At 33.9% G+C, this 26364-nt stretch overlaps 1 protein-coding gene across 1 annotated transcript in view; it reads right to left on the bottom strand.

Annotated features, from left to right (window-relative positions):
• Positions 1 to 21527: 21527 nt before the first annotated feature.
• Chpf (Chondroitin polymerizing factor) overlaps positions 21528 to 26364 on the bottom strand; it is a 36005-nt gene continuing 31168 nt past the window's right edge. The window contains exons 6-7 of the mRNA XM_089093320.1: positions 26052 to 26215; positions 21528 to 24604 (exon numbers count right to left, since the gene is read on the bottom strand). Of these exons, the coding sequence (XP_088949446.1) occupies positions 23698 to 24604; positions 26052 to 26215 (1071 nt within the window). The 3' untranslated portion in view covers positions 21528 to 23697. The remainder of the gene's footprint in view (positions 24605 to 26051; positions 26216 to 26364) is intronic.

Genomic DNA, 26364 nt, shown 5'->3' with positions numbered 1-26364 from the left:
GCTCTTACAGAACAAAAATAATTCTTAAAAACAAAATGCATAAAAACAAAAAAACAAAAGAAATCAAAAATTCTTATTACAAAACGAAAAATACTTTTTGCAAACAAAATTTACATCTTGCGAAACAAAAAAATAGGTCTTACAAAAAAAATAACAACAAAAAAACCAAAATACATCCTAAACAATCACAAATCCCTCTAAATAAATATAAAATACTTATCACAAAACAATAAATTCTTACAAAACGAAATTTCAGCCTAAAATGTCAAATATTGTTTTTATAAAATACAAAATACTACTGAAAAACAAAATTACTTCTTACAGAACAAAAAATAATTCTTACAGAAAAAAATACATCTTAAGAGATCATAAATTCTTCTTACAAAATACAAAATACTTCTTACAGAACAAATAATAATTCTTACAAACAAAATACTCGTTACAAAATCACAGATTGTCCTCGTAAAACAAAAAATTCTTTACGAGAAACAAAAATAATTCTTACAAAACAAAAATACATAATAAACAATCACAAATTCTTCTTACAAAATACACAATACTTCTTGTAAAACAGAAAAAAAATAATTCTTACAAAACAAAAATATTTTTTACAAAACAAAAATATATCCTAAAAGATCACAAATTCTTCTTCAAAAATACTTCTTACACAAAAAAAAAAAAAATCTTAAAAAACAAAAATATATCCTAAGAAATCAGAGATTGTTCTAAAAAAATACAAAACACTTCTTACAAATCCAAAAATACTTCTTACAAAGAAAAAAGTAATTCTTACAAAACAAAACTATATCTTAAGCAATCAGAAATTTTTATTAAAGGTAGACGTAAAGAATAGGTCATTGAACTTTACAGTCCCTACTGGCGGTACTGATCTCCGTTTTTTGGCCCTTCAGCCAGGAAGTGCAATGGGGTTCGGGGGCCAACCATCCTGTACTTTCGCACACACTTCATGTTTACCTTCCTGTTAATTTTGTATAAAACAAAAGTACATAAAAAATTTCTTACGAAACAAAAAATATTCTTACAAAACAAAAATTTATCCTAAGCAATCACAAACTGTTCTTACAAAATACGAATTATTTGTTACAAAACAATAAAAATACTTCTAACCAAACAAAAAATAGTTATTACAAAACAAAAAACAGCATAAAAGATCAAAATTCTTCTTACAAAATACTTCTTACAAAACAAAAATACTTCTTACAAAATAAAAATAATTCTTACAAAACTAAAATATATCCCTAACGATTACAAGTTTTTCTTACAAAATAAAAAATACTTTTTTCAAAACAAAAAATACTTGTTACAAAACAAAAAAATAATTCTTACAGAACAAAAATACATCGTAATAGATCACAAATTCTTCTTACAAAATACAAAATAATTATTACAAAACAAATAATAGTTCTTACAAAACAAAAATACATCCTAAGAAATTACAAATTCTTCTTACAAAACAAAAAATTTTAATCACAAAACAAAAACTAATTCTTATAAAACAAAAATACATCATAAGCAACCACGAATTCTGCTTACAAAATACAAAATACTTCTTAAAAAACAAAAAATTACTTCTTGCAAAGCAAAAATAATTCTTACAAAACAAAATACATCCTAAGAGATCACAAATTCTTATCAAAAATACAATATACGTAAGAAACAAAAAATAATTCTTACAAAACCTAAATATATCCTAAACAATCACATACTGTTCTTAGAAAATACAAAATACTTGTCACAAAACAATAACTACTTCTTACAAAACGAAAAATAATTCTTACAAAACAGAAACATATCCTACAAAATTACAAATTATTCTTACAAAATACAAAATAGTTCCTACAGAAAAAAAAATAATTCTTAAACACAAAAATAAATCTTAACAAATCATAAATTCTTATTACAAAACAAAAAATACTTCATGCAAAACAAAAAATAGTTCTTAGTAAACAAACAATAATTCTTGAAAAACAAAAATACATCCTAAGCAATCACAATTGTTTTTACAAAATATAAATACTTATTACAAAACAATAAAAATAACTCTTGTAAACGAAAATTCATCCTAAGAAATCAGAGATTGTTTTCACAAAATACTTCTTACAAAACAAAAAATTATTCTTACAATACAAAATACATCTTAAGAATCCCAAATTCTTCTTACAAAATACAAAGTACTTCCTTCAAAACAAAAAATACTTCCTACAAAACAAAATGCATCCTAAGAAATCACATATTCTTACTGCCAAACAAAAAGTTCTTCTTACAAAACAAAAATAATCCTTATAAAACAAAAATTCATCCTAAACAATCACAAATTCTTCACACAAAATACAAAATGCTTCTTAAGAAACAAAAAATAATTTTTACAAAACAAAAATACATCCTAAAAAAATCAGAGATTGTTCTGGAAGAAATACAAAATACTTCTTACAAAACAAAAAATACTTCTAACAAATCCAAACTTAATTCTTACAAAACAAAAATACATCCTAAGAAATCACAAATTCTTATTACAAAATACAGAATACTTCTTACAAAACAAAAAATAATTCTTACATAACGAAAATACATCCTAAACAATCAAAAACGGTTCTTACAAAATACTTGTTACAAAACAAAAAAATGCTTCTTACCAAACAAAAAATAGTTCTTACAAAACAAAAATACATCCAAAAAGATCAAAAATCCCTCTTTCAAAATACAAAATAATTCTTACAAAAAAAGATACATCCTAAGAAATCAAAAATTGTTATTACAAAACAAAAAATACTTCTTGAAAAACAAAAATAATTCTTACAATACAAAAATACATCCTGAAAAATCAGAGGTTGGTCTTACAAAATACAAAATACTTCTTACAAAACAAAAAATACTTCTTACAAAACAAAAAATACTTCTTATAAAACAAAATGTAATTCTTGCAATACATAAATTACATCCTAAGAAATCACAAAATCTTGTTACAAAATCCAAAATATTTCTTACGAAACCAAAAATAATTCTTACAAAGCGAAAACACATCCTAACCAATCAAAAACTGTTTTATAAAATACAAATCTAGCATATTAGTAGTAGTACTAGTAGCAGTAGTAGTAATAGTAGTAGTAGTAGTATAAAAAATAAAAATGAATGCTTTGAATCCATTGCACAAAATACTTCATTATGTTTTCTCTTGTCATGGTACTTATTTCATTTTGGGGTCATACATGAGTTTTAACATGGTTTATACTGCAATCGCATCACACATTTTATTATTGGTATTATTGGGTTCATTGACTGTATATGTTGGTATACGATCAAAGGTAGCAATAGTGTTTACATGCGCTCTGTTTTTTTATCCATTCATTTTTATATCCTTTTTACATTGCTTGCCAATGCCCTTTTTATTCTGCTTTCCATTTCACTGTCTATTATCACATCGTTTTTACCTAGTTTACAGTTTTTGCAGATAGACAAAATATGCGTTATGACATTATTGCAACAGTGGGCCTTTCTTTTCCCCTTTGCTTTCATTTGACTACTAGTACAAGAAAGATTGCAATAGGATCTATCAACAGGTAACTTGAACCATCTAACGATGACCAAGCACAGAGTACCACTGGGGCAGCCGCATAAAATAAAATATAAGAAAAACATGTTCACCAGTCCAAAAAAATCCAAAGAAAGTCCAAAGAAATTCACTTGCGATATTTATAAAATACAAAATGAAAATGATTTGATACTCGTGATTTTTTGTTCCAGAAAACCATATTTGTAATGAAATTTTAAATTTTTTTGTTGGACTTTGTTGGGCTTTTAATTTTTTTTGGTATTTCCTCATTTTTTTTTACTTAGTTATTTTATTTGAATATTATTAAAATTATAATCTCGGTGCCTTTTAATATAATATATTTAAAATACCACTGTATATTCACTTAATACAGGATTCCTTTAAATATGTAAACCAGTTTCATTCAACCCAAATAAAAAAATCATTCATATAATTTTCATTGGATTTATCCTGGTAACGAGGCCCAGACAGGAATATTCTGCAAACAAGGTAAGCGTCGGATACCTGTCTGTAAGTACGTCAATAACCCAAAATGGATTGTTAAATCTTTAGAGCCAAAGGCAATCTTTAGTGCTCAAAGAAGGTTGTGCCGTCTGTAGTGCATATAGCTACACTACTATGGTTTGACAAAGAATATCTAGAAAATCTGAATAATTACTGGTATCATTGCGGCAGAAACATTAAATTAATCAAAGATAGCCAGGGATTTCAATTGGAAGGGAAAATTGACTCCTAGAGTTTGAAAATTACCATCCCCTTTGTATCTTTGCTTAAAGAAACAAATTCTATTAAAACTACACAAAAGTTTTTCTTGTGTAAATTAGGGTGTAGGAGGTATACATTTCCAGAGGGGGTTACACTAAATATCGTTTTTATGTTTATAATTTCATTCACAAGCAAAGCTCGGTCTTATAGGGTTGCATGATAAAACTGATAACAACAGAAAAAGAATGTGTTGGTACTGCTTACATATGCACACAAATTTCTAAATTGTGAGAAAAATATACATGTTTTGTTTAAATTTACTTTATTGTATTATCAGAAGACATTTCGTATAGCATGCTGATGCAGAGATAAATGTACCATGAGAAGCGCTGGGGTTGTGTGAAATACGACAAATTTCATTCATCATTCTTAGCATATTGATGTCTTTTTGAAGCTGATTAAAATAAATATTTAGAAAAGTGAAAATAGCAAGAAGTCAGCATGGTATTATACATAGAGACAGTTCTATATTTATGGGTTAGTGTGTGAATCTGGAACGTAAGGAATAGGACGTTATCAGCGCTTATTAGGCAATTCAATTAGAAATAGGAGAATTTGGAGCTATATCGGATTTTCAGTTAGAGACCGGAAATAAAAATTAAAACAATTAAATGACTCCTGGACCGGATTCCCCTCTGTCAATTTCCATAACCAAACTACAACCGATTTTACCTATATTAAATAAAAAAAATAAGTTTTTTAAACTGAAAGTAAGGAGCGACATTAAAACTTAAAACGAACAGAAATTATTCCGTATATGAAAGGGGCTGTCCCCTCCTCAACGCCTCGCTCTTTACGCTAAAGTTTTTTATTGTTTTAAAATAAGAGTTATCAGAAATAGTCGAACTTTAGCATAAAGAGCAAGGCGTTGAAGAGGGGACAGCCCCTTTCATATACGGAACAATTTCTGTTCGTTTTAAGTTTTGATGTCGCTCCTTACTTTCAGTTTAAAAAACTTGTTTTCTTTTATTTAATTTCTGATCGTTTTTTAGTTAATGCAGCTTTTATTTTGGCTCACCGTGTATGAATAATTAAAACAAAATTTGCATATTCATTTTACTTTTATTTGGTTAAATGGCTTTCTCGAAACTTGTTGAATTTTATTTACGAACGTTTTTATTAGTAATAAATATACGTAACTTACGAATTAACTTACGTAACGAACTTCTATATTTATATATTTTTAATACGTATATTAGGGGGTTTGCCCCCTAGTCAATACCTTGCTCTTTAAGCTAAAGTTCAAATTTTGTTCCAAGTCTTTAAAAATGACCTCTTAATCACAAAGGCCGTTAATTTGAATAGATAGCTCATTTGGAAGTACTAAAAAATCTTTGGCTTAAAGAGCGAGGCATTGAGTAGAAGGTGAACCCAATCATATAGCTAATATTTTTTTGTTCGTTTTAAGTTTTGATGTTGCTCCTTACTTTCAGTTGAAAACCTTGTTTTTTTATATTTAATTTCTGATTTTTTTAAAAATAATGATGGGAAATCTAACACCCCCTTCATAGCACTGTCCCTTCCACTACGAAAACTGCCTCCATGGAAAGATCCTCTCCTATAGCCCCCTACCAACTCCTCCCCCCACTATCAGAAAAAATTCCCCTTGAAAACGTCTGTATAATTCCCAATAACCAATACTATATGTTAACATTGGGTAAAGTTCATAACTTTCAGCCCTCCCCCTGGGGACTTTGGGGGATTAAGTCACCCTAAAATACATAGTTATCATATTTTCCACCATGCTGAACAAAAGGGCTATCTTAAAATTTTGATCGGGTGACTTTTGGAAAAAAATGAGCGTGGGAGGGGGTCAAGTTGCCCTTCAATTTTTTCGTCAATTAAAAAGGGCACTATAACTTTCAATATCTAATCGAATAAGGTCTACCACGACATTCTAGTACAACTGAGTTTATATGTTTACCCATGGGGAAAAGAAAAAAAACAACAAAAAAAAACAAAAAAACAAATAAACACGCATCCGTGATCTTTCTTCTGGCAAAAACTGGAAAATTCCACATTTTTGTAGATAGGAGCTTGAAACCTCTATAGTAGGGTTCTCTGATACGCTGAATATGATGGTGTGATTTTCATTAAGGTTCCATAGTTTTTAGGGGGTCTTTTCCCGTTTTTCGGAAAATCAGCAAAACTTTCTCAAGCATGTAACATTTGATAGGTAAGACTAAACTTGATGAAACTTATATATTTGACATTGGAAATAAAATCTGATTCTTTTGATGTATCTATTGGTATCAAAATTCCGTTTTTTAGAGTTTCGGTTACCATTGAGCCGGGTCGCTCCTTACTTACAGTTCGTTACCACGAACTGTTTGATAGCTATAGAACTAATTTCATTATAAAAACCACGAAGTCTTTTTCTTTTTCAATGATTTTTTTTTTATTAAGGAAATTCCATTTCTGTTCTCTTTGCAGATTTAGAAGTTGTATTCATTTCCAGTTTTGAAAGTTTTAAAACAAGAGAATCTAATCCTGAACTGATTGATTTTAGGAATTAAAAGCTCCTTAAATATCAGGGGAAAATTTGACCTGAGCAAATGTTGTGAAACAGGACGCACAGAAAATTTTTCCATTAATTTGGGTCACATTTTTACCTTATGATAAGGTTTCAAAGGCAGTATTTTCGAAAAAATCTAAATGTGGAACATATTATGAAGTGTAAAGAACCACTATTTTTCTCGTTTTCCCTATGTTAAAAATGAGCATGGAATAATTTTAAAAAAATCATCTGCTCAAAGTAAAGAGCAAATTTTAAACTTAAAAAGAGCAATAGTTTTAAAGCTAATCAATAGATTATTTTGTTTCCAAATTATTGGGGTGGGACAATTGACCCCCCCCCCCGTGTCTACATGCCAAGGAACTCTCAATAATTCTTAGCGGAACGGTGGAAACTTAAAATTCCAAAAGCGCTTATTATATTTTTGGAGATAATAGCGTGCTTCGGAGCCAGCAAACTACAACATTTTTTGGAACATGTTTTGAAATGGCACATAATTTGTCTTTTTCTGTCATTAAAAGTCATATGCACATTAACAAAGGAGTAAAAAGAAGGCAGCCTCGTTTTATTAGGGAAAATATTTAGCGAATTTGTATTTAGTATTGCTATGTTTTTGATATACTAAGAGGATTTTCTGGGTAAGTTGTAATTTAATTTTTTTTCTTCGTCTTTGATTATTTTTAAGTTTCAATCACTGCTAACGTGGGACGCCACGAGTGCCACTCAGTTCCAGTGCACATGGAACATCTCTCCCAAGCTTGGTACGCACCACTTGGTGGCATATGCCAAACTATCATCTCATTAGATCATCAGCTACCCTTTCTCTTTGTTTGTGTTAAGTGTGATCCATGGTTTTGTTTTTATATATTTCTTTATTTAAGCTCAAAACATAGGCTCTATTGACACTTCTGCGGAAAGAGCTGAATAAGAAAAAATCCAGTCTTGTCTCATAACTGTGTGAGACTAAATATTTGTTTATAATAGACCTGTCTGCAGCTCAGTTAAGCAAGATATTCACTTGAAGATAGATTGAAGATAGTATGTCAGTAAAATTTATTGAATTTCAAAAACAGAGACAGCAAGGAAGTGGGAAACTGATTGAGGATAGAAAAAAAATTGGAAAGTTTTACCAACCATTAAGAATAAAGCGGTACACATTTATAATCTCCACAGAATCATTTAGAATGCTCTGAAGAAGCTTTATATTATTATTAGAGTATCCCCCAGTTGGAAACCGTTTATTTCATTCGAGGCTAAAATCTCTCATTTTTGTACCTATTACAATCTTTCTTAAAAACCTCACTTAAACTAGATAACCTAAAACTAAGGATGATGTCATACTTAAATTCACAAAGGTGATTTGTTAAATATATTATATTTTATTCTTTTTTGTGAGAGCTCAATGACGTCATCAGTAAGTTTAATGAGATCATGTGAAAATTCTATGACGTCATTCACAACATAAATAAGAGTGGTAGATTATTCAACTTCAGTACAAAAATAGACGCCAGAGAAGTGAATAGTGAAGTCAAATAGACGCCATAGAAGTGAAAAAGTATATACACCATGAAAGATTTAAATGCAGTAGCTGCAGTAGCAGAATTGCAATCTCCGTCTCTGAATCTTTTAATTTTATTTGTAGATTGCAACGTTGAGTTTGCTGTCATTGAACTTCTTATTAAAGCCGGGGCAAATCCTAAATACTGCTTTCAATTGCCCACTTACAAGACTGAATTAAAAGAGACTGAATTCAAACAAATATGGGGCCAAACGCCTTTGCATATTGCCGTTAGGAATGGAAGAGCTGATTTATGTGATTTATTTATCTCGTATGGTGCCAAAGTGGATGCAATGAATTTAAACAATGAAACACCTTTAGTTACTGCGATAAAAGCCAATAATCCGGACATGGTCAAGTATCTTTTGGAAAGTGGGGCAAACCCAAACTGTGCTCAGTGTTTGCATCATGCAGTTAGTGAAGGAAAAGAAAATTTATGTCAGTTACTTATCTCGTATGGTGCCAAAGTGGATGCAATTAATGATAATTGTGAAACACCCTTAGTTACAGCTATATTAGCCAATAATTCGGACATGGCCAAGTATCTTTTGGAAAGTGGGGCAAATCCAAACTGTGCTCAGTGTCCTTTTGGGATTTTGCACGTTGCAGCTAAGAGAGGAAGGGCTAATTTATGTCGGTTACTTATCTCCCATGGGGCCAAAGTGGATGCATTGAATGCAAACAATACAACACCTTTAGTTGAGGCTATACAAGCCAATAATTCGGATGTGGTCAAGTATCTTTTGGAAAGTGGGGCAAATCCAAACTGTGCTCAGTGTTTTCACCATGCAGCTCGGAAAGGAAAAGCTGATTTGTGTCGATTACTTTTCTCGTATGGTGCAGATTTAAATGCAATGAATGCAAATAATGAAACACCTTTAAGTTTAGCTATCAAAGGCGTATTACAGCTATCACGGCTATCTCGTTTACTTACGGAGAGTTTGGATACGGTCAAATATTTGATTTACCAGCAAATCCAGTGTAATGTCTCTAGTGAATCGTTAGTGTTGGTACTTTCTATTATCAATAGATGTCTAACGGATCGCCTTTATGCACGATGCGAAACATTAAAAGACGCATGTCGACGCACGTTAATCAAGCAAAAGACTTATTCATCCAGAGTATATAAATGCAAGACGAATTTGGAAATACCAAGTTCTTTAGTGTCTTACGTGTTTTATGAAGAACAACTGAAATTTCTCTTGACATTGCCCCCACAAGAATTTATAGATCTGTTGAAAAAAAGTGATATAAAAAATATGATAGATGTTTCATTATCAAAAAGAAAGAGGAATGAAATAGATTTTGAGAGTGTACAGTCGAAAAGATGCAAACATTGAAAAAAAAAGATGAATTGGAAAGAGATCAAATTAAAAAAGATATTCAATAGTAAATCCTAAAAGAAGAGACAAAAAGTGGCATGAAACAACAATTTGCCATAACTAAAATTAATTATCTATTCAAAATTGTTTGTATTCTTATTCAAAATTTATAAGCGTTTTGTGTGTATGCTTGCTGCTTTTGGTTGTTTGATTACTTCTTCTTTAATTTTTTTGTAGTTTTTGGTGTTAATATTTGTTAATATTTGTTTTGATCTTTCTACTTTACATCGTTTTTATTGTCAAATAAACCTATGCTACTTGTTATCTATAGACTTTATTAGAGCAGATTGAAGTAGGAAAATACTTAGAAAACCTTAAACACACTTCGGGGGACTCTGGAGATACTAGCCCCAACAACACAAAGAAGAAGAAACGGACTTGAGGTCGTATAGTCGCGCAGTGAGATTGTATCTGTGGCTGGTAATTCGGGAACCAGAGTTCAAACTCAGCTGCGGAAACAATGGAGACCTTGGGATTTGATTCTGGTAATGATGTTATGTGAAAATTTCACTATACTAATCTAAACAAGAAGAAGAGGAAGAACAGTGCAGTGAGATAAATATTTGCCTGGTAATTTAGGATTTTGATACACCTAAGATAACATACAGTTTTGTGTTTTCAGTAAAGTGTAAGCTTTTTGGGATTCCACAAATATAGGGAAAGTATCAAATGTATATAGCTTTGGCTAGCGTTTTATTACATCAAATGTAATAAAAATTTGCTAGCGTTGACACAAAAACAGAAGACCTGTTTCTGCCTCTGTTCTGTTTTTCGTAAAAACAGAAAAGAGCTGTTTTAAAAGAGCCCGTTTTTTTAACACTTGAAGCTTAAAGAAAAAAAGTTTTGTAGGTGATACGTTTTTGTTAATTATGAATAAGTTACTAAAAACATCATTTGTTCAAGCCTTGAAGCTTATCATAGGTAGCGCAATAGCGCTGCCTAAGTAAGGACTGATTTTTTTCTTTGTTTCCATATAAGGGCACTTCGTATCGAAGGAGTTGTCGTAGAACCTTCAAAAAGGGCTCATTCGATTGGAAATTGGAATGGCTACTGCCCTTTTTAATAGTGGAAAGTGATTGGAAGGCAACTAACACCCCTTCCATGCCCACCACTTTGAGGTAGCCATTTTGTTCAAAGTAGTTGATTTCCCCCACAGCCCTCAGGGCAAGGGTTGTAAGTTATGCCCTGAGGGCATATAATATTTTTATAGAAAGCGTTGTCGTAGAAACTTCAAAACAGACTCATTCGATTGGAAATTCAAAGAGCTAGTGCCCTTTTTAATAGTTGAAAGTGATTGGAGGGCAGGGGTTATAAGTTATGCCCTGGGGGCATATAAGATTTTTTATAGAAAGTATTGTCTTAGAAGCTTCAAAAAAGGCTCATTTGATTGGAAATTCAAAGGGCTAGTGCCCTTTTTAATAGTCTAAAGTGATTGGAGGGCAACTAGCCCCCCTCTCACTCCCACCTTTTCCCTAAACACATCCAATCAAAATTTTTAGATATCCATTTTATTCAACGTAGTTGAAAATTACGAAAATTAGGTCTTTGAGGATGACAACCCCCGCCCCCCCCCACACAGCCCTCAGGGCAAGGGTTAAAAGTTATTCCCTGGAGTCATATAAGGCTTTCACGGAAAGCGTTGTTGTAGAAACTTCAAAAGGGCTCATTCCATTGGAAATTGAAATGGCATTGTAGGGCAACTAATCCCCCTCTCACGCCCACCATTTATCCAAACACATCCAATCAAAATTTTGAGATAGCCATTTTGTTCAACGTAGTTGAAAAATCTGAAAATTAGGTCTTTGAGGATGACCAACCCCCCACTGCCCTCGGGGCAAGGGTTATAAGTTATGCCCTGGGGGCATATAAGATTTTTTATAGAAAGTATTGTCTTAGAAACTTCAAAAAAGGCTCATTCGATTGGAAATTCAAAGGGCTAGTGCCCTTTTTAATAGTCAAAAGCGATTGGAGGGCAACTAATCTCCCTCTTACGCCCACCTTTTCCCCAAACACATCCAATCAAAATTTTTAGATAACCATTTTTTTTAACGTAGTTGAAAGTTTTGGATATTAGGTCTTTAAGAATGACAACCCTCTCCCCCCACAGTCAGGGCAAGGGTTGTAAGTTATTCCCTGGGGGCAAATAAGGTTTTCATAGAAAGTTTTGTCGTAGAAACTTCGAAAAGGGTTCATTCGATTAGAAACTGAAATGGCTAGTGCCCTTTTTAATAGTCGGAAGTGATTCTGACTATTAAAACTCTCACGCCCACCATTTATCCAAACACATCCAATCAAAGTTTTGAGACAGCCATTTTGTTCAACGTTGTTGAAAGTTCTGAAAATTTGGTCTTTCAACATGACAACCCCCCCCCCCCCAGAGCCCTCAGGGCAAGGGTTATAAGTTATGCCCTGGGGGCAAATAAGATTTTTATAGAAAACATTGTCGTAGAAACTTCAAAAAAGGCTCATTAAATTGGAAATTCAAAGGGCATGTGCCCTTATTAATAGTCAAAAGTGATTGGAGGGCAACTAACCCTCCTCTCACGCCCACCTTTTCCCCAAACACATTCAATCAAAATTGAGATAGCCATTTTGTTCAACGTTGTTGAAAGTCCTGACAATTAGGTCTTTGAGTTTAAAACAAATGGGATTCCAGGTGGCAAACTCAACGATAATATGTTTTATTTTTGGATTAGAAAGGATTTACGCTGAAACTTAGTGTATATAGAAGACATGGGATAAAAAGGGTATCGTTTATATTCACCTAAAACTAAAGGACCGGTGGGATGTTTACGCAACAGCCGCGATATATAGGACATTTAAACGACGGTAAGTTTTTATTAAATAAAAGTGCATGGCGTCTGGAGTCTAGATACTTGTCATCTTTTCAGCTGCAATGTCCTATGATAATTATTAGATTTTTTTTTAATTAGTGGTTTCAAACATCTGTTAAAATAATTGGTTTGACCTCAAATATTCTATACCGAAATTTGTAGGATATTTATCTTGGTCGAGGAACGAGTCTAAATGCCAATTAGGCTGTTGTATACCACACAGAATTTTCTTCATACTTAGCTTAGAGCAATAACAGGCCCATTCTTATGAATCAGACTGCTAAGATCTCATATTTCTGATGGTCCAAGGAATTAAATTTTCTTTATTTTAGTTCTTTGCACCCATGCCTTAGTTCTCAGGCAGAAATGCAAAAACGCCAAAGTCCCTCTTTAATACCTGTCACATAAGAGCATCTATACCGATAGCTTAAACAAGAAATATTCTCAGCCTTTCTTCTCGGATCAGAGGAGAAATAAGTTGAATGATAGCCAAAATGCCTGAGCTTCGGTTTTCTGATGAACCTAAAAGCTATTTTTTTAAATAAAGAAGTGGCATCTTGAAAGAGCGACTAGTGAAGAATAGACCTAATGTCTAGATTTCTTTACAGTTATATTTCTCAAGTTTCTTGTAAATTCTTGGATTGTAATGGTAAGTTCTCTAAAACTTTATCGTCACATCTTATTGATAAGCCGGAGTATTACCAGACTTTTTTTCCATTGTTTTTTCTTAAGTGATTCTATGTTAAATATATTTTATTCTTTATTAAGACATCAGTTTGAAGTTACATCCGAGTCTGAAAAAATAAGACAATAGATTTCAGCAGATGACAGACAATCGAATAAGTGAGATTAAAATATCGGAGTTTTAGAAATCAAACTTTTTTTCAATTAAAAATATTCTCAGCCTTTCTTCTCGGATCAGAGGAGAAATAAGTTGAATGATAGCCAAAATGCCTGAGCTTCGGTTTTCTGATGAACTTAAAAGCTATTTTTTTAAATAAAGAAGTGGCATCTTGAAAGAGCGACTAGTGAAGAATAGACCTAATGTCTAGATTTCCTTACAGTTATATTTCTCAAGTTTATTGTAAATTCTTGGATTGTAATGGTAAGTTCTCTAAAACTTTATCGTCACATCTTATTGATAAGCCGGAGTATTACCAGACTTTTTTCCATTGTTTTTTCTTAAGTGATTCTATGTTAAATATATTTTATTCTTTATTAAGACATCAGTTTGAAGTTACATCCGAGTCTGAATTAATAAGACAATAGATTTCAGCAGATGACAGACAATCGAATTTGTGAGATTAAAATATCGGAGTTTTTCCAATTTACAAACTTTTTTCCAATTAAAATGGTTTTGAAAATAACAACAAAATCAATGTTTACGATTCTGGACATCTGTGTTATCATTATCTAAAATCTTTGAAATATTTTTCATGGATTCTTAGAAAATTTTGGTTATCGGTTTTCATTTTTTACTTACTATTTTAAAGCATGTTTGTCAATATTATTCAGTGCAAAATCGAAAAAAACATCATTCAAGATGAATTCATAATCTCCGAGGCGTGTTCTTTACAATGGTATACATTTCTTGGATTTTAATTGACTGTAATTCACACTATTATCGTCTAAAGTCAAAATTTATATTATAAGGTACGCTCAGCGCATATGCGTAGTTCATGTTTACTCCGTGCAAGATAGAGGAGACTTGCTACAGTTGGAGTTTGGCAACTCTAGGTTGAAGATTACGTAACGTGATGTAATATACCGTACACACAGAGGGATGCCAGAACTCTTCCTGAGATCAGCCCGACGTATCCACACCTCCAAAATAATGGTGGCCAACATTTGGCCTCCTTGAAGAATCCTCTAAAATTTTTAGGAGGTTATTCACTATGGTTTGTAACGATCACGGAATGTTTATTAGTCGAATCTGCAACAAGTTTCCGTCTCAGTTTTCTTCCTTTTCAACCAATTCTTTATAAATGCATAGAACATTATTCGGCAGGGTAAAAATTTCAATCCAAGCTATATATTTAGTTTGCAACAAAACACAATTGTCACTTTAGCTGTTTTGGAAGGAGGGAGGGGGGGGGGGTTAATAGACGAGTGACATAAAAATTTCTATCTATTTGAAGTTTGGTTTCCTTGTTCATTGTAATATCTGTTAGTTTTAGGTTTCAAACAGAATCGACATAATCATATTGTTTAATACAACACAAATGTCGACGAAATGGAAAAATAACTAGTAAAAAACCATGATGGTTGTAAAAAACGATCAGTCCAAATCGATGACAGAGGGTTTTTTTGGAGGGAAACTAAGAGAGACTGCCTTGAAGAGAAAAGTCATTATTCCAAAAATTTGTAGTTTTTTCGTTATGTGCACCTATGCTTGATTATAATTTTCTAGTCATTTTATTTTCAATAGCTTTTATCGAATGTATATAAAAACAGAAAATTAATTAAAATAGGATTAGTCCATCTCGATATTGATCTGAATTAAGAGGATAAATATTAATCTGAGTTTAAGAAGTTAAAGAGTTTTATCTTTTCCGAGCTAGGAGTTGTTTGGATTGCTCAATAAAAAATGATGTAATTTTATATGGAGGCAATCTATTGCGATCTTATCTAAAAATAAGATAAATCCTACTTGAGATAAATAGGAATAAGAATCGGCTGATAAAAAAAGCTACAAAAGTTAAAATTCTTTTTTTTTTCAAACTCCAAAGGTCGGTGAGAAAGAAATTTTAAAAACTCCAGTTTCCTTTGTTGTAAATGATGGTGTAGACTTACGACTGGGAATAAATGATATCGATATAAGGGATAGGAGATTGAACCTTAAAAAAGGAATTAATCTCGCAAGCTCCTTAGTTTTAGTGGTAGCTTCCTGCTACAACACAAAATACAAGTCAAAACTTTATGGACACCGAACTCTTTATCACAAGTGCCGTTCAAAGCCCTTGGACATAGAGGGGAGAGGGAGGGGGTTAAGTCAATGTTTTTAAGGGTAATTGTTTCTTCAGAATGCACATGCAAGCTGAGACTTAATTAAGTATTTATACAGAAAATAACATTAATTTTATTAAAGTGTGCAACAAATATATACATAGATAGATACTTAGATAGATATTTACTGCAATAAAAGCTGCTTTGGGCCATGGCAAAAAAATGGAAAATCACACAAAATAATAGCACACGATTATAACACTCATAGCAAAGTATAGTAGCCTACATAACAATAACAACGCAAAATTACAAAACAAAACAAAAACATAATATAGCACACAATACCATTAAACTAACATACATAGATAGATGTATGTTACATCTATCAAGGGCCATGACTCCAAAAAATAACAAACAAGAAAACAGCTTACACACATACAACAATCATTTCAACACTCACCCCACCCCATTTACACAAATCTATCTCTATGTGACATACCCAATTTTATATATTTTGCTATCATTCTTATTGTCCCATAATTTTTTGATGCCATTACCGACACCAACCACTCACTTGTCCCCACATTGTCAAAAAATAATTTTTTCCTTAAATCCTGTAATTCGGGACAAAGGGCCATGAAGTGAAGCATATCCTGACCATTTTCTCCACACATAGGGCATGAGTAAGGACCGTCCGTTACCCTTACCCTCCCTAAATATTTCCTCCTTTCTCCAAGTGCTAGAAAATTACCCCTCCCTGATATATACCACTTAATTTCTTCATTATTTAAACCCGCTTTGAAATAAATATCATATCCCCAGACCTCCTTCCATTGCCGGTAAACGCCAAGGGACACCGAGGCTGCGACTTGACACTGCCATTTCTGAATCTCCTGATCTTCAAGCACACCCTTTACTAATTTCGCTAAATTTCCTACTTCCAGTCCTATCCCCTTCCCTTCATTCTAAACACCTGATAACCGCAACTATTTAAGATTGATTTCACCTGGGAAGCCCATGTACTTTTCCTTCTATCCTGCAACACCTCCAGATAAGCTGCATTTACTAGCCTATTATTCTGCAAACCAATCACCTTTCCCCAGTATCCTATAATTCTAACCAATCTTTTTACCCTCAATGAAAACAATCCTAGATCACCCTTTAACACCAGATTATTAAATTTCCCGCTTAGCCCTAAAAGTCTCCTGAAATGTCCTCAATAAATTCTCTCTATTTTTTCCCCTTTTTCAAACCCCCAAACTTCCCCACCGTAGCTCACTACTGGGCCTACCTTCGTCTCAAAAATTCTCTTCTGTAGCTTAATATCTGCCGGTCCTAGATGCCTAAGGGGACTCTTCAATAACGCCCATGAAACCTTCTGACCAATCCAACTCGCTATTTGCACCTGATCACTCCATTTCCCTGAACCTGTGAACTTACATCCCAAATAAATAAAATCCTTAACTTCTTTCATCTCTTTCCCTTTAGAATAAAACTTATTCTTTTCCCTTTCTTCTTTTCCAAAAACTAATGTAACTGATTTGTCAATATTTAAAACAGATTTTTTAGTCCCCAAATAACTATCAAAAATCTCTAACATCTATTGAAAATCAGGAGACGATTTCGGAAACAGTACTATGACATCTGCAAATAATAAACAAAGCAGCTCCAGCGACATTAATGTTAACATAGGGACATTTCTATTTCTAAAATACTCCTCAATATCATTAATAAAAAGAGAAAACAAACACGGTGATAGAGTGCATTTTTTAAGGCCTACATTAGTTAAAACTGGCCTAGAATAAGAAATACCTACCTTCACTACTACTTTAACTACCTCATACATTTTCATTATAACTAACCTAATTGGCAATCCAAATTTCACCAACACCCCTTTCAACATACTCCTTGAAACTTCATCAAATGCTGCCCTAATGTCCAAAAACGCCGTATATAACCTATTTTTCCTATGCCTCGTATATTTACTAACTAAAACCAGTAAACAAAATATTTGATCAATTGTACTATAGTTTTCCCTAAACCCTGCCTGACATTCAATTAATCTACCTTTATAATGCAACCATTTATCCATCCTATTAGACAGAACTCTACAAAATAACTTGCTGATAGAACTTCCTAAACTTATCCCCCTGTAGTTCTTGTGTAGGTTTCTTTCTTCTTTCTTAAATAATGGGATCATAATCGATATCTGCCAATATTGCGGCCATAGAGGTGTACTTAGAATTGCCGAGAATATCAATGCAAGCACTGGCAGTTTCCATGCTCTTGACCATTTCAAAAGCTTAGTTGGTACTCCGTCGATGCCCGGTTCTAAGTTCCCTCTCATGCTTTTCAAGACGTGCCATATTTCCTCCTGCCCAATCGGCTCCAGTAGTTTAGCGTCCTCTGAATCCAACTCAAAATCGGCTGTCTCTGCTAAGCTATTCATCTCCTCATCAGCTCTCTCTTCGTCCTCTTCGGTGTATATCTCTTTGTATTTTTGTTCTAAGTATTCTGGCCAGGTATCGGCGTAAGGGACTGAATCAGTCAACCTTCTATTTTCTGTTGATTTCCTAATTAACTTCCAGAAGTCCGTTGTATCACTCACGCTAAATTTCTCCCGTATTTTTTGGCTCTCTTCCTCTTCAAAACGTCTCTTCTTCAACTTAAGTAGCCTTTTATATCCCCTTCGCTTGTCCCTATAACCTGAAAATTTTTTTGCATATCAACTGTACTACTAGCCTTAAGCAATCTAAAAGCTACTAAAACCTCCTTCTTCTTTTCCTCACATTCCTTATCAAAAAAACTCCTCAAACCAGTACTCCTACCATTTTTTCTCCTACGTGCCAACTTAGTTCCTATCTTATACAAAACCCCCAACAAAAAATCAACAGAACCTGTTATATCCCCTTCCCTTGCCATATCCTCACTCTTCTGAATAAATGAATCCAGCCCTCTATCTTCAGCTAGTACCTTTTTCAACTTCTTCTCACTTTCGTTATCAAACCTTAAACCTTCCCTCCATTCAAGCTCAATACCCATCTTTACCTTAACCCCAAATTTTTTTCCCGGCTCTCAGCCCATCCTCCCCCTCCTAATTCAACCCTAATAGGCACATGATCCGACCCAGCCCGCGCCATCACCTCAAAATCCACACAACAAGAAAGAAGCCCCAGACTAACAACCCCATAATCTCTAACACTTGGAGATCTACCCGAAAAACATGTAAAATCCCCCACTCCTTTATCTTTCCCTGTCCTCCCATTCAAAATAACCAAATTCTGCTTACCACAAAAATCCAATAATTTTTACCCCAATTATTCTTTCTCCGATGACCGTCCTTACTCGTCCTCCTCATAACCGACGGCTCAACCATATAAACTCCATTCTTTTTTTCTAGTTCGAGATCCACCTCTTCCTCACGGGCTCCTTCGTCATCCCGTGTATATCCGTTAAAATCCCCCAGAAAAATAAAATAATCGAACGGAAACTGTTCTGAAAAACGATCCTTTTCTAATATCTCCCAGGTATCTTTATCACTAAAAGCGCTAGTTTCCGGCGGTAAATACACTGAACAAAAGATATACGAGTTACTACCTAAAGATACTTGCACCCATACTAGATTACATGAAATACTTTTCAACCGAGATACATTTCGCCATCTATTCGCTATCAATAATGCAACTCCTCCATAAGTTCTACCACTCTGCGATCGCTTTCTTTGTGATCCAAAATAAGAAAAACCTTCTATTCTCTCCTCTTTTTCCAGCCACATTTCTACTAACGATACAACTGAAAAATCACGACATTTAAGAAGACACTCTACTATAAGATACGAAAAACCCTGAACATTCCAATGCACTAAATGACAATCGTAATTTGCGCCATGGCCTTGCTTATCCTATCCACTATCTGAGCCAATGGGGTGTGACGGGTTAAATAGCCGCCTAGGCTCCACGTTTTTAGGGTCGTCAGCTCTAACCGACTTGCTCTTCTGTCTTAGGTGGTCATCTGGGCTAATAATTTGTTGGCTGTTACGTTTGGGAGCACCCACAGGCCCGACAAAAGTTGATGTGAAGCGTTTTTTAATAACCGGAGTTTCACTGTTCACCCCATTTATTTCGTTATCACTACTAAGCTCCTCCACTACACTAAAGAAAGATTGAATTGAGGATGAAGATCCTGAACGTGATCTTGAATTGCAAGGTTCTTCCAGGTTAAACCGATTATTTTCAGAAACCAAACTCTTTACTAAACTTCTTTGTGGCACTGATAAAGACCCAGGTTCACGGTGAAACTTTTGTCCAAAATTTTCCTTAAAATGGGTCATGGTACTCGCTGATGACTCTATATTAGGGACATTTGTAACCTCAACTACAGACTGCTTATCAAAGCAATACGTAAAACACTGTTGACCAATATATAACTTCGTCCCTCTTAGTCTTGCTTCTCTATTTTCTCCTCTAGCCCGTTCAAGAAAAGGCTTTAGGCGGTTACGGATAGACAGTTCACGCTCTGTATAATCGGGACTAACACCAAGACCCGCCCTTTTCAGGTGCGCACTTCAACGCAATATAGTATCACGAATGTAACCGCTTGTAAAGTTAACCAACATCGGTCGCGTGCCTTTTTTAGCGTTTAGCCGAAAAATGTCTAATGTCCATCATTTTCAGCCCTAAATTTGGCACATGTAAGTTGAGTGCTCTCATTACATCTTCTCGTAACGAAGAACCTTTGTTTGTAGGATCGAAATTATACAGGGCCAAATTACACTTTTTAGACTCATTTTCTAGTCTTTGCAATTTACGTTAGTAGCCGAAATTTAAGCTTGCAAACCTGGGTAATCTTTCTTCAATTGTGACGTATCCTCCGAGAACTTCTCTACTGTCGAATCAAGTCGTGACGAAATAGCAGATAGGTCGTTTTTTAAGAACCTGCGACGAAACTATTTCTATTCCGTTCAATTTTCGATTAATTTCTTGTAGAGTTTCAGATACATTAACAGAAGTCATAATTAATCCAGAAATATGGTTATAATAATTAGAAAGATTACTTATCTTTCTGTGAGGGCCGAGCCTCACAAATGCATCCGAGTGACTATTCCAGGGACTGTAATTATTCTCACAAAACTTCGACTTAACATAGCAAGTCTTATGAAGTAAGATTTCCACTTAACATGACAATTCTTGTCAATAGGAACTGGTTTTTCAAGTTATTTCACTGCTTGTGTATTTAGACGTTAGCGGAATGAATGCTGATGAAAACTGATTATATTACATTAAATTAGAAATGGATACGAAAAATTACATGATTTCGAAATGATCAATATTTGACATCTTTTTAATTGTGGTATTTCAAAGTTTTTGACTTAAGCTGGTGAATTAAATTTGATAATTGACTAAATGCACTATCTAATGACCGTATTTAATGCTCTGAGACCAGCTCAATGACCACAGGCGTTATACTTGACCTACCTGATATAAACACAGTCTTACATTCATTAAGTAAGAAAGTAATCGGCTTAATGACGCTTCCAGACTACAAAAGTCCCTGCGGCGACCCTGCAGTGTGCTGCTGCAGCTGGGTTCAATCTCTGGGCCCTATATTACCTGGCTAAGGTCAAACCACTACGGTATCACAGGGCACGAGCTCATTATTAATCTTCTCGCACAAATTAATTTCAAATGTTAAAAATAACTGTTGGTGTCTATTTAACATCCAAAGAAATACAAATTCAATCTTCTCTTATGTTAGGAAACGACTTTCAGTTCGTTTTAAAGAAAACTTATGAGATTTTTATGTGGCTAATTAGGTTTGTGGACCGTATCTAATGCTCTAAGACCAGCTCAATGACCACAGGCGTTATACTTGACCTACCTGATATAAATACAGTCTTACATTCATTTTTATGTAATAGATTGGTTGAGAATACTTCTGGGCAATTATCAAGTTCATATCAAAAACATGGTAGGTTTTAATTTATTTTATATGCAAGATATTAAATCAACAAAATGTATCCTCACAATAAGAAATATCGTTTTCAACGTTTGGAATATCTAAAGCAACAATTACTATAGCAACTACAAGTCTATCAATCAGAACAAAATATAAACATTTCAAAACTTGAAGACCTTAATAAAATACAAAACTGAAAAATTACAGCAGAAAAATTCACCCTAAAGACAAAGTGCTATCATAGGAATACTAAGAAGGAAGTCAGACCACAATTTCCCAATCTTATTTGCTGCTGGAATTTTGCACACAGCCAGACTGGTCAGTAGACAAGATATGTTATACTTAATCAAGACTAGGATTCCCGTGTAACTCGACCCATTTAACTCAATGGTCGTTCAACTCAACCCCCATTGACTGAACCCCTGTTTCAACTCAATCCACATTCAATTCAATCCCAGTCAACTCAATTCCATTGCAATTCAACTCTCACTCAACTCAACCCCCCTTCACTGCAGCCTCTGCAACAGGTTAGGTTGAATGGGTTGAGTTGCACGGGGATTGAGTTAAACAGGATTGAGCTATACGCATAACGATGATTTATGCTGAAATTAACTGGTTTAGTATTTCTAAGGGGACAATTATTCTCTTCCGCTATGGGAAGTTCATACTAGGTAACAGCACAATACGCAGCGAAAATCTATTGGTTCCACTTGTTGATTTGAAAGAAAAGGTATTATGATTTCTACCATTATTGCAAACAAAAAGAATTAACAGACCTCGTGGGAACAATGAAAAATTCTAAAATATTTAGTCAAAAATCAATAAAACTCCGACTAAGTTAAAGGCACCTATAATAGAAATTTTACTGAATTTATGCTGAAAAAAAAAATCCAAGAAAATAGTTTTTTTTTAGTATTTTGGACTAGGAGCAAAACTTTACAATTGCCACATGGCATTGTTGTCACAGGGCAACGTCAGACTTCAAATAGGAAAGCTTTGGAAACCTAGAATTAAGAAATCCATTGAGACTTTGCCTGCACACAATGTTTGACTCGTTAAGTTTTTATGCGTTTCGTTACTATAGCTATCGGTGCATATAGTAAAAACTAAAATATGTTTTTTTTGGGCGGGGGGGGGCATGGGATAAAGGATTTTCTCAGAAGGAGGGGGTAGCTCTTTCCAGTTGAATAAACTACTACATCCTGCACTGAATTGGATCGGGAAAATTGTTTTCTGACTTCATTCATTTAAGTCTAGTTTACATCACAGGCACTGAAAACAACATTTGATAAAAGAACGGAATATCCTCAATAAAATATATCACTGGTTATATAAAAAGGTAATTTATCACAAATAAATCCACAGGAAAAAGCATTTCAATGATGGATTTGGCCTGACATGAAGTTCTTAATGCTTTTAAGGAATATTTGAAGCTTAGTTTAGTCCTCAGGCTAATTCAGGTTTTCTAATAATATAATCGTACTGTCGCATTAACAACAAAAAAGAAGAACAGATCAAACATAAATTAAATAGCGATTTGCTTAATTCTCTCCATTAACTTATTAAAAAAAACAGTAATTTTCAATGCGTTTTGTATAATGCGTAAAAACAAACTGGATAGGAGGCAACTGGACACAGATGACTTGACGTTCATTATTTGAAAACCTCCTCTTATCTGATCCTTCCTCCATTCCTATTCTCTTATCCCCCTCCTATTTATTTGGCCAATCCTTGTATTCACAAGCGCCTTATTCTTAAAGCAAGACTATTTACAAGAGACCAAGTTCTGAAAATTTACAATATTAGTAACCTACCATGGCCCAAGTTTATTGGTCTTATTATACTGGGAATTTGTTTTTACTAGAAAAAAGGAAAGAATTAACACTCCTTCCCGAAAGGAGGGTACATCACACCAGAGTATTCAGAGGGACTTAACATCAAACACACGCACATGCAAAACATCAGTAGCGTCAATTCATTGAAATTAGGATGGGGTAAATGCATTCTTCAAAATCTAGAACGGGGATTTTTTTTTTAGCGAAAGCACAGAAAACGTCATTTTCCAATCAAAATACCGAACGAAAGTCATTTTATTGTTGTCAATGCTCCCTCCCCCTCAAATTGGTGCCACTGTCAAACAACCAAAGAAAAGTAATTGTTCTTGAGGTGTATTAGAGCTCATTTTTATCACTAAACTCGTGATACAGCTTAGCGAGCTGTGACCGTGTCCCTTGCGATTTAAGTCTACTTTCGTTACAAAATTCGAACTGAGTGCCCCATAATCCTGAACAATCCTTTTCAACGTATCTCAGCCTCAAAAATGGGTCTACAGCACGTAGTACGTGTAGCTTTTGCAATTTTATGAACATTGTAGTTACTGTCCCATATGAGCTCTTTAAAAAATCTGGATTCAATAGATCTTTCTCACTTTTTGCAATTGGCACCTCATTACTAATATTCTTTCTTGAAGCAACATAATCAGCAACATAAAATGAGATATGATCATAGGAGTGTTCATTGTAGAAGCCATGAGCTGTTGTTACATCTAATTCAACAGGACGGTCGCCATTTCTATAAGCTACAAGGGGGTTGTATTCACTGAAAGGTATTGGACTAAAAACTTGCATCCCAGCGATGGTGTTCATTCTTACCCGGTTGAGAAAATCAGAATATATTTCCATGTTCAACGAACACAATAGCACCAAAGAATCTGGGTTTAACTTCTTAATGGCAATATCTAAAATAGCAAGTGCATCCGGTATATCCCGACCTATTTTCAGGATTTGAATAGCGATTTTTGCGCCATCTTTTTTATTCTGTCCTGAATATTGACTAGCCAATTCTTTCACTTGTTGAAATGGATCTGAGAGCGCGTATCCGTCACTATTTAGAAGCACTAGCGTTAAAAACAAATTTTCTTTCTTGGAGAGACAGTGACGATGATAAAGTTCTAAGAAGTGTTTGGCAGCTTCGGCTTGCTCCTCATTCACATAGGCAATCATATTTATTCGAGCATTTTCTGTGACGTAAGGCATTGGAACAGATTCTACTTTTGTGAGAAGTCGGGCCCCCTCGATTCTGAAAAGGGATTTCTTTTTAATTCCCAAGAATTGTAACAACAGAATTAGCACTGTAGTCCTAATATTGAAAACAACGTAAAATTGACCTACCGACAAAAAACCACTTTTGAGAAAAAACACTGCATTTTTTTATAGGATCTAAGATCTGCATTTTTCAAAAGAATTTCAGAAAAATATAGAAATAAGAGAGAGACTAAAAGTATGTGTGAGAGAGAGAGAAAAGGGAGAGAGAGAGAGAGAGAGAGAGAGAGAGAGAGAGAGAGAGAGAGAGAGAGAGAGAGAGAGAGAGAGAGAGAGAGAGAAGAAAATAAGCACATTAAAGAAATTTGAACAGCTGTCTTCAAAACCTTTTTACTCCTCCCAAGGACTTTTGGATTTAATCAAATATTGGCAAGAAATAACAGAGCAAAGGAGAATGGTAATTACTGGCATTTGATAAAAAAACTGATGCCGCTTCATCACATTATTTCTTTTTGTAAAATATGGTTTTAGAAGGTCAATAGGATGAGCTGCTTTAAAAGGGTTTAAAAGAGCTGTGACATAGGTGTGTGAATAGGTGGTCACATTTTGGCTACGTCATTTTGTAGAATGATCATAAATGTTTAGATACAAAACAATGACTTTGCTAAACAAATACAATTATTGTCTCTAAGATAAAGTCATGAGACTAGCTCCCATAGCAGTGGTGTCTGCTGATCATACAATTTTGTAACCATTCAGTACAGGTCCCCCCCCCCCCTAGAAAAGTTGTAATTCGAGATGTTCCATTTTCGGAAAAAATACGTGAAATATAGTATAGAACGTTAATTCAGTGAAGCTCAAATAAAACCTGAAGCTTAAGTGTATATATGGCCCAGCAAAGGCTATTAATTTTGCCTATTCTGTATATACTAATGAAACACTAAGAGAAGTAATAATTTGGTGGTATTATTGCCAACTCTGTAAACACTAAAATGAGCGTAAAATATTTCCATCAACTAATTTTTATGAGTTGTTGTGCCCAATTTATCATCAAAATTTTGTTATACTACGAATATTTCCTCTTTATTATTGAAATTATTAACTTACAAATTATACTTTTTGTTGCTTATTTATACATATATGCGAAAAACTTGCATATCGTCATTTTTATCAATGAATGAGCCTATGAAAAGGAAAAATTAAGCAATTAAAAACCTTAAAACACAGCGAATACCAAACACAATAAAGTAACATGTAGAAGTATGGCCCATAGGGCCTTTAGTGTTAGTTTATATTATATTGTATACATACTTGCACACAGGCAGGGGACTTCTCAGGTATAATCTGTCCCGATGGATCCGACCCAGGGAAAATTATGGATTAAAAACTCGTTTATTTTTGTGTTTAGACACCCCCCCCCCCCCCTGAAATGGTTGTACTTGTGTGCAACAATAAATAGTGCAGATGTAGAAAGGGACAATTACCTTCGCCAAACTTCTTCTTGGGTTAAGGAGTCAATGAATTCCATGTCTACCAAATAGTCCATCCCACGTACAGGGTCGTAACGTCTATAACCATTTATGAGGCGATTATATTTCAAATTGGGATACTTGTTTTCAATCAACGCACGAGAACTATTGACAACTTCCTAGAAAACCAAAGAATTAAAATCTCAAACAGAAAGAATAACACATAGGGTAAATATAACAAAATAGAACTGGAATAGCAAGAACTATAATTAAGAATTGCGTATGTGAAGATCAGTTTTATAAGGCTATAGCAAAAAATAACACCTTT

Source organism: Artemia sp. Qi Xiang Cuo, chromosome 8 (assembly GCF_049724085.1).
Source record: "Artemia sp. Qi Xiang Cuo chromosome 8, ASM4972408v1, whole genome shotgun sequence".
In the NCBI taxonomy this organism is placed as follows: Eukaryota; Metazoa; Arthropoda; class Branchiopoda; order Anostraca; family Artemiidae; genus Artemia; species Artemia sp. Qi Xiang Cuo.
This window is presented reverse-complemented; position numbering and strand designations above follow the sequence as displayed.